Source organism: Nothobranchius furzeri, chromosome 2 (assembly GCF_043380555.1).
Source record: "Nothobranchius furzeri strain GRZ-AD chromosome 2, NfurGRZ-RIMD1, whole genome shotgun sequence".
In the NCBI taxonomy this organism is placed as follows: domain Eukaryota; kingdom Metazoa; phylum Chordata; class Actinopteri; order Cyprinodontiformes; family Nothobranchiidae; genus Nothobranchius; species Nothobranchius furzeri.
The window spans coordinates 11,428,177-11,437,856 of NC_091742.1; the positions used below are offsets into that span (position 1 = coordinate 11,428,177).

General features: G+C 44.7%; 1 protein-coding gene across 2 annotated transcripts; it reads right to left on the reverse strand.

Annotated features, from left to right (window-relative positions):
- Window positions 1-374: 374 nt before the first annotated feature.
- On the reverse strand, window positions 375-7,846 carry lrp11 (low density lipoprotein receptor-related protein 11). 2 transcript variants are annotated; one of them, XM_015947627.3, is made up of 9 exons: window positions 7,075-7,846; window positions 5,260-5,417; window positions 5,040-5,181; window positions 4,804-4,929; window positions 4,542-4,736; window positions 3,830-3,997; window positions 3,685-3,741; window positions 1,049-1,141; window positions 375-966 (listed from the first exon to the last, which is right to left on the reverse strand). In XM_015947627.3, the coding sequence occupies exons 1-9, from the start codon at window positions 7,643-7,645 to the stop codon at window positions 812-814; spliced, it is 1,665 nt and encodes a 554-aa protein (XP_015803113.1). In that variant the 5' UTR covers window positions 7,646-7,846; the 3' UTR covers window positions 375-811. The 2 variants fall into 2 exon arrangements, with proteins under 2 accessions (XP_015803113.1, XP_015803114.1); XM_015947628.3 differs by lacking the exon at window positions 1,049-1,141 and having other exon boundaries at window positions 375-998.
- Window positions 7,847-9,680: the final 1,834 nt, after the last annotated feature.

The window sequence follows — 9,680 nt, forward strand, 5'->3', positions numbered from 1 at the left end:
CTCCTCCACATCAAGAGGAGCCAGTCGAGGTGGCTTTGGCTTCTGGTCGGAATGCCTCCTGGCACGTCCAACCAGGAAGACCCAGGACGCGTCTTAGGATTCGCCCGGACGAGACTGGCCCAAATGGCTGGGGAGAAGGAAGTCTGGGCCTCTCTGCTTAGGCTTCTGCCCCTGCGACTTGACCCCGGACAAGTGGTTGAAAATGGATGGATAGACGCTACTGGGTCTAATAAATTTTGTACGATTTTCAAAAATGTTAAAAGACCTGTTGAGTAATGATGGTTGTACTTTGCCATGGTAACGCACAATGCCACCAGTCAGATGTCAAAACATCTAAAGGATGCAGGGGAAGAAACCACATCAATTATCGTAAGTCCCTTGTCAACTTTTTCCACTTTTATTTAGTTTTCTTAAATAAACTCATGAAAGACGTTGCTGCTTAAACATGTGCAAATATCACGTGTGTTTGCTGTTTAAAGGAAACCGTAAGACTGGGATGTAAATGAACTATTAGGATATGTTATGGCTTTTATGATTCTGACCTGAAAAGATGATGGCGGTTGTTGGTTTGACAGGCACTGCAATACTGGAAAATATGCTGCAAACGACAAACTCATGACACGCAGCAGCAGAAAGCATTTTTCTTTACAGTGTGTCACAAATAAGTCAAAAATCAAGAAAATGTTGGTTCACAAATGTTCTTAAAGACACTTAAAAAGGGTTCAGTGATTCTGAAGGAAGCAGCTTGTAATATGAGGACAAAGTTTGATGCATCTGGATCAGATGTAGCAGTTTGTTCCTCACACTCGGGCTACAGGTACATGCCGTTGATGAGGTAATCCGATTCCTCTGTGGTGAGGGGCCGAGCTTTCTTTAGTTTGTGGCGGACGAGTCTCAGACGACAGCCGATCATGAGCAGCAGCAGGGCGGTGATGAGAATGCCGAGAGCCAGAGGAAGAATCGCGCCTGGAGGTCAAAGAAAGCGAGCAGGGTGACATCTAAAACAAAACCAAAACAATCCTCAGCTCTCAGAGAAAACAGGTCTAACCTGACTCTGGTCCTGGATGTCCGCCCATCTCTAGAAACGGCTTAACGATGGGGGATTCGCCCTCTGGTCGGCTTTGGGAGACTTTAGGAGCAGCTTCAGCAAAAACAAATACAACATTATTAGCTGCTTTCTTGTCTGTTATTCAAATGAGTTAATAAAGTCTCTGATCTATCAGATTACTCCTTTTAATTCAGCTTTTAATTTAAAAACATACCAAGCACAGATGCTGGAGTGGTCAAGCACACATTACTGACTTATGCAAGACCATAAAATAAGATATTCTGTAAACAATCTGACAAATGATTTTACTAATTAGAAAAATACAAGCTTAAGTTTCTGTATCTTCAGAAGAAATTTGTAAATTACTTGGGGCAACAGTGGCACAGGAGTTAAGTGCTCGCCCCGTAATCGGAAGGTTGCAGTTTCGAGCCCCGCTCAGTCTGTCGCTGTCGTTGTGTCCTTCCAATCCAATCTAATTTTATTTATAAAGCGCATTCACAAGGCATTACAACCAAACAAGGCGCTGTACACTAAAAATGTTGGTTAATTAAACAGGCGTTATATAAACATGTCGAACACAGATAAAAGATAAAAAGGAAATACAACAAAATTCCCAAAAATAACAGCTAAAAATCATTAAGACACAGGGTGAAGTAAAAATAGGAAAAAAAAAACATTTTACAAAGAACCTCAATAATACGGAAGTCGATAATTGTGGAGTCAGTTTATAAACAGTGCAGATGTCAGTGAGGTTCATAATTATGTTGTATAAGCTAGGTTGAAGTAGTGAGTTTTCAGGCGTGATTTAAAAATGCTAGCTGTTGGTGCTAGCCTCACTAGCAGTGGTAATGCGTTCCACAGCTTCGGTGCACAGACAGAGAAAGCCCTCTCTCCACGGCCTTTTAAACGTGCATTGGGAACAGCTAGGAGGAGCTTATCTTCAGACCTGAGAGCACGCGGCGGGTTGTAGTAATGGACCAGTTCACACAGATATGGAGGAGCTTGATGGTTCAAGGATTTGTAAGTGAGAAGCATAATTTTGAAGTTTATCCTGAACTGCACGGGCAACCAGTGGAGAGATTTCAGAATTGGAGAAATGTGTTGTCATCTGTCAGCTCCAGTCAGCAACCTAGCTGCTGAATTCTGGACCAGCTGAAGTCTAGAAAGAGCTGCTTTACTGATGCCATATAAGCAGGAGTTGGAGTAATCCAGCCTTGGGGTGATAAAAGTGTGGACCACCGATTTCAGAAGACGTACACTCAGGATGTGCTTTAGTTTTAAGATGCGTCTTAGTTGGTAAAAACATGATTTAACTGTGTTATTGACCTGGGCATCCATCTTCAGAGCCTGGTCCATTTTTACTCCAAGGTTGGAGATTACAGAGGATACATTAGGTGAGAGATAGTTGAGGTCAGGTTGTTGAGTTGCCGTGATACTGTTAGGACTGAAAACGATTAAGTCAGTTTTGGAGTCATTGAGATGGAGGAAGTTGTCAGCTAGCCATTGCTTGACCTCGAGGATACAATCAGACAGAACTTGCGTTGACTGAGTTGGCTTAAATGAAAAGTAGATTTGACAGTCGTCAGCGTAAAGATGGTATGAGACAGCGTGCTTTCTGAAAATGGCTCCTAAGGACAGTATATAGAGGTTGAACAGTAACGGGCCGAGAATTGAACCTTGTGGGACACCCCAACGTAGAGGCTGTGACTCTGATGAACAGCCGTCCAACGTGATCCTAGCAGACCTGTTACAAAAGTATGACCTAAACCAATCCAGGGCAGTGCCTGAAGTGCCAGCCCAAGTGTGAAGTCTTGTGATCAAAATGTCATGATCGATCGTGTCGAATGCTGCAGATAGATCCAAAAGTACCAGAACCACATGGAAACCTGAATCTAAAGCCAGAAAAATGTAATTAAACACCCGAACGTGAGCATTTTCAGTGCTGTGCTGTTGTCTAAAACCAGACTGACAGGTGTCCATTACCTGATATTCATTTAGATGGTTCACCAACTGTGCATAGACTACTTTCTCAAGGACCTTAGATAAAAACGGTAATTTGGAAATTGGTCGTAGATTAGAGTAATCGGTGGGATCGAGGCCGGGTTTTTTCAAGATTGGTTGTAGAACAGCGTGTTTAAAGGCACGAGGAACTTCAGCCAATGTCAAGCTACAATTTATAATGCGTAGCACGTTATTGCTAATTAAAGGAAACACCTCTTTCAGGAGTCGAGGTCCTTGGGCAAGACACTTAACCCACGTTGCCTGCTGGTGGTGGTGGTCGGAGGGACCGGTGGCGCCAGTGCTCGGCAGCCTCGCCTCTGTCAGTGCGCCCCAGGGCAGCTGTGGCTACATCGTAGCTCATCCCCACCAGTGTGTGAATGGGCGAATGACTGATTGTGTTGTAAAGCGCCTTGAGGGGTTCCAGGACTCTAGAAGGTGCTATATCAAATACAGGCCATCTACCATACTAGATTATTTAGATCCTTTAATATTTAAAAGTTGGTGAATCACAAACATTGATGTAGGATGGAACAGCTACGTCTTTAAAGTTGATTTATTATTTATTATGAAGTGAAACTACTAATAAACCTGCTTTTCATGCATGTTTTGTAGCTGTGGAGCGACTGCGTGTTTACCTGTCGCAGCCTGCTTGGTGACTGGGGCAGATGCACTTGTTGGCCTGAAAGCGGGACCTAAAAAACGTAAATAAAGTTCAAATCAACATGTTGTAATAATAATAATAATAATTAAAAAAGAAAACAACGCACAACAGGTTCTTACTTTTCTGTATACATTCACTGACACAGTCAGACTCCTGGAGGAAGTTGTTATGGTTACCCTGGCAACCGCCGTACAGGAAGTGTTTGCATTCTCCTGCCTTGTGGTCGTAGTACCACCGCGGGAAGGTGCCTTTGCACGGGCCGACCACGGGAGCTGCAGCACACGGATCTGCAGAACCAGAACCAACACTTTAGTGCACACTCCAGATTTAAAAATGGCCGCTGTGCTGCAGGAAGTAAATTCTGTGCAGCTGCTTCCTAAATTAGAATCTTATCTATAAGTGATATATCTCATTCGTTTTGCACTTGTGCACTAAATAAAGGCGCTCCTGTTAGATAATCCTTAAAGCAGCAGCAGGTGAGTAGAACTTTTGGCCAGTCTCCGTCTAATTCAGAGATCAGATGGCAGAAGGGACAGAGGAGCTTTGTTCTGCCACTGAGAGGGGATGCAAGTGGAGAGCTGCTTTCCCAGGCAAAACGCTGAATGTCCCTTTGGCTTTGCCAGCATTTTGTGCTCAGCGCCATGACTCAGCGGCTGCCTACAGGCGTCATCTGCTCCGACACATGCTAGCATCCAAGAGCCACCACAGTAATGACTCACACCGGGTCGTTTTGCTAAGCAAACATTTTAACAGAGCTTTTATTTTGATGCTGCTCTTTGTTTACCAAACAGAACGGCTAATGCAAGCATAAATGGGTGTAAATAAACCTGCCTTGGCTAACAGAAGCCTCCTTTTCACTGATGCTTTGTGGAGAAGCAGGTTTGCTCCTGTCCACTGTTGATACTACAGTTTTCCTGGATCCAGTTGGGATCATGACGGCATCATCGGCTGGTTCCGTCTGAGCGACAGGCCTCTGGGGGCCGAGCAGGTCCACGGGGTGCGTCACCGACTTTCTGCTGCTATCAACTAGATAAAACACGACAAGTTGGGAAAATCTTAGCCAAGTTCATGAGCTCATAAGAATTATTCCTACAGTTTGTGCAGAAGTCCTCATCCGAGCGGTCCGGACAGTGCTGCCTCCCATCACAGGCATAGGAGATGTCGATGCAGCAGCCGTCATCACACTTAAACTGGTAGTTGGAGCAGTCCCCAGTGCACACTGTGGACAAAGAAGTGTGTGACTGCAAATCTTCTCTCATAGCTAGCTACCTGTTTCATCAGGGTCAGAGAGGAAAAATGGGTTTTAAAATGAGTGCAGAACAGTGTCACCTTCTGCGCGGTGCTTTGGCGCCAGGACGGTGACAGAGACGTTATCTGAGCTCTTCTGTCCGTCTGTGTCGGTGACGGTCATCTGGAAGATGTAGACGCCCTCCTGGAGACCACTGACCTTCAGCAGCCCCGGGTGAGTCGCCTTCAGAGAAACACACCAAAAAAGTTTAGTCCAGTAGAGATCATCTCAGTTTTCTCAGCATCATTTTGTGTTTCCGACCTTCATATTGATGGCTGTGTCCCCTTTTACAAGAGTCCATTCATAGTGTGTGATCCCGTGGTCGTCCACGCTGTCCCTCCCATCCAGGACGGCCCAGTCCGTGGGTAACTGGATCACCACATCCTGTCCAGCGTCACCGCGAGGAGGCTCGTCCGCATCTGGGAAGAGGTTGATATACTGATGTTAGACAACATGGATGATCTGACAACTTTTATGTTATTTGAGTACAATTAAAGTGGCTGTGTGTAGTTTCCTGGCACTAGGGGGCAGTATATACATTTCAGGGTACTTTTACCATATTACCATGACTGCTGCTACAAACATTACGGTAAAAGTTGTTGCCTGTGGAGCAGAAAGCATGCGACCTTGGCGTGACTCCTCAGACTTTGATGGTCCTTTAGTTAATTCCATGGAGAGAATGCAATGCTGATTGTAGTTTTCTGGCGCTGTAGTTTCTGGATCTGCTCGTAGTCCTGCGCCTGCCGAGGACATCATCATACTACGGCAACACTGCTCGGCCAAAATATATTGCATCTGTTTTTCGATTCTGTTCGATTCACAGAGGTTTTGGAAAGAGTTTAGCAGGTTTGTTACTAAATTTGTGTTTCTTTCTGCCTAAATGTTTTTGAACGTGGAAACGTAACTTTCCTAAGCCGCACGTTTAGCCAGTCATCTAGTGTGATGTCATCGACAGGCGCAGGACCAACACCCTACATACTTTCAACCTGACTTTTATGGCTGTATGGTACGAAGTCGCCAATATTTTTCAACAATTAGACATCATTCTATTAATTTTCTACTTTTCAATCGATATTTCCAGAGATTAACGGTAAAAACAACACATTGTCTCTTTAAAGAAAAAAGGTGGAAAAATAATATTCAGATTTTTTTGTTTTTGTTTCTGGTTTAGATAAGATTAATTGAATGCAAAGGTGATCAAACTAGAAACTGGTGTCACAGGTAACGTCATAAAAACATCTGGTCATGTTCTGCTCTGCAGCTCTGGAAACCGAAAGGCCAATCATTAATCCAGCTGTCTTATCAGGAAAGGCCAAGTCTGGTTTTGTTTAGAGCCAGTGTGTCAACATGCAGTTAAAAACAAATATACTATTTAAAAAAGAAAACCTCACCATAAAAAACTAGCACCCCTTTAGGTAAATGTAGAAGGTAGACGTTACCTCAACCTGTTAAGTTTCCTACTTCTTTTATGAATACAGGAAAACTGAACATATGCTACAATGTAATTTATAAAAGAATCATGAATACGGCTGCACAGTTAGAGCTGTTGCCTTGCAGCAAGAAGGTCCTGGGTTCGCTTCCCGGCCTGGGGTCTTTCTGCATGGAGTTTGCATGTTCTCCCTGTGTATGCGTGGGTTTTCTCCGGGTACTCCGGCTTCCTCCCACAGTCCAAAAACATGACTGTTAGGTTGATTGGTCTGTCCAAATTGTCCTTAGGTGTGAGTGTGTGCATGATTGTTTGTCCTGTGTGTCTCTGTGTTGCCCTGCGATGGACCGGCTCTCTGTCCAGGGTGTACCCCGCCTGATTGCCCGTTTACCGCTGGAGATGGGCACCAGCCCCCCCCCCCCCCCCCCCCCCCCCCCATGGACAAAGCGGGTTCAGAAAATGGATGGATGGATCATGAATACCGAATTTATTTATAATAAAATAGATATGAGTTTTTATTTACCTGCTGCATTAATAACAACTTATTATGTGACTTTTAAGCCAGTTTTTGATTAAACCAAAAAAAAAAAAAACCAGCATGTTTGCATTTAAATGGCGTTAAAAACATTTTTAAAACAGTTTAGTGAGACCTTGTGCATAATCCTCCGGTGCTGGTCCTGGTTCTGCTGGCCTCCCAGCTGAGACGCTGGGTGACACGGGGAGGTGTCCATGCGTGCTGTTAGGAGCCCGGCTGTATGTGGTGAAGCCTTCCTGCGGAGCGAAGGAGCAGATGTTTTTGTTCCTGTAGGTGCAGTTGAACAGGTAACAGCTGAGGCTGCCTCCGGGTCGGCTCATGTCCTCCTGGACCACTGCCACCGTGCAGTGGGGCTGCGAGCAGCAGGCGTGCAGACAGTCCATCCAGGTGTACACCCTATCCGGAGCCAGCAGGAAGGCGGCCCCCTGCTCGATGGAGGCCTTCGTCCGGATGATGCGCTCCCCGGAGGAGCTGAAGTCGCCCACGCAGGAGTCGGTTACCTCGGCTGCCCGATAAGCCTGGTCCTGCTGGAGCTGCTTTCTGAATTCCTCCAAGAGCTCTTCTACTCCAGATATCTTAGATTTCAGGTCTGAGATCTGAGAAGACCGAGCGGAGATGCGGGTGGCGGCAAACAGCAGGACGACGGAGGCGAGCAGCAGCCGGGGATGCTGATGAAGCAGAGCCATGTTGGTGGCAAGTCACGCAGTCAGGCGGCTTCTCCCTCTTCCTCCGGTCGGATTCCCGCTCATGGGGAGTACCTCTCAGACCTGGAGACCCTCCGACATGTAAAAAATCTCCTCGTAGCTGAGTTAGGACACGCTATCTGGACTTAAATCGCCCGTGCATCCGCAGCGACGGGTCCCGCTCTTCTGACGATGCAGAAAATCTGCCGTTGTCATGGTGAGGGAGGGAGCGGCGCGAGAGGAGGAAGCGCTGACGTAACGTGGTAAACAAAGATGGCGACGAGCATCTCACCTGTTACAGCTGAATATTACCAGCATGCTCTGCTGTAACGTGGCCAGTTTTTATTCCTTATCAGTAAGTTGCAAATTATTATTATGTTGAAGGTCATTATCATTTTGGGTCAACCCAGCGTCACCTTTGACCTCCATGGCACGTGGCATCTTGTGCCAGCTAGTAGGTCCCTTTTAAAGTTTCTTCAGTGCCTCCTCTTAACAAGGTTTACAAAAGCCTTTAAGTCTTCTTGTTCAGCGTGAGTTTTTATACCTGATGTCTGTCACCAAGTCATCCAGAGACAGTAAATGTTTATTAAACGGAGGAATCATCTTTTCGATGTCTTCCTCGCATTCATTTTTGATTTTAAATTTCCAACGATTAGGATTAGGTCCACGTTTATCTAATTTAAGTGTTTGCTGTGCGTACCCTGAAGTCCATTTTGTCAGGCATACCACAGCACTTTAAAATGAACCTTATAACTTTGTATTCATCTTCTGGAAACGGATGCTTGGCTAGATGTACACCAATGTACAGCCAAGACGCCGCATGTCTATCCGTTCATCATATGGACGCCCATATGTACCTCGGGTGCCCTGTATCCCACAGCCTGCCACTTTTCAAACTCTGTGTCCCATGAGCCAACGCAATACCAGTCAGCTTCAGTCATGATGTAATAGCATGATGCTACTTGGTTTTATGTCTGCATGAGTAACACCCATGCCTCTCTGAGTAGACCAGGGTCTGCTGAGCAATGGCTCTGATTTCATCCATGCTCAGAGGTTTCCAACATTGTCCAAAAACAAGGCAGAAACTGTCCTCTTGGATAAAACAGTCAATCCATTTGATCAAGTAGTTTTTGTTGTATAAGAATACCCAAATGGTTAAAGAGCAAGTAACCCCCAAACAAACTTTGTTTTTCTGATAAACTACATAAATGTGTGTCTAATCGTGCTGCAGACACGTGTAGTCAATAGTTTAGCACTTGTTTAGCCAAACAAGCATTTCAGTTAAAATGTAAAATTTCTGCCTAAAACTGTCATTGTTGTGCCGTTGTCAGGTAAAAACTCTGCCCTGCATTTGAATTTAAATCTGCCATCGCTATTGGCTAAGAGGTACCCTACAACGTTAGCTGGTACCATATGATGTCACAATGTCGTTGTGAGCCTGTGTGTATTTGTTAGTGGCTTATGTACTGATAACGTTTCTGTTCCACGAGCCAACCCCAAGTCAACCAACTTACCTCTAAAGGGATTAATATCATGATTTACCAGCATGATATCTGGTTTTATATCTAACCGCCGAGGCTTTTCAGAGCTCCCAGCGCGACAAACATCTGGTGAGCATTAGGTCTGATTTCAGACAAGGTTTAAAAACTCAACTCTTCATAAATGTAATAAAATCTAAAACTAATGTCTCAAAAATGAGAAAAAAGCAGTTTATGTTGGGGAAACTATCAATAAACCTCATGAAGTTGTTTTTGTCTGGATGTTCATCATTTTCACTTCCTCTTCAAAGAAACGTTCTTCTGTGTATTTCTATGTCCACGTTCAATTTTGTTCCCAGTTTTTTGAACTTTGCAACAATTCCAAACGTTCCACCTCCATTACGACTTCAAAGCAATGAACACTAGAATTGTATTTAACAGCAACACAGATTTTTGGGAAACTCCTCCTTTGTGTCTTTTATTGAGTCATCAGATCCTAAAAGGCTCCTGGTATCAGATGGTTGCTTTTGCCCTTTTCTTTTCTCAGTTCAAACAAAAAG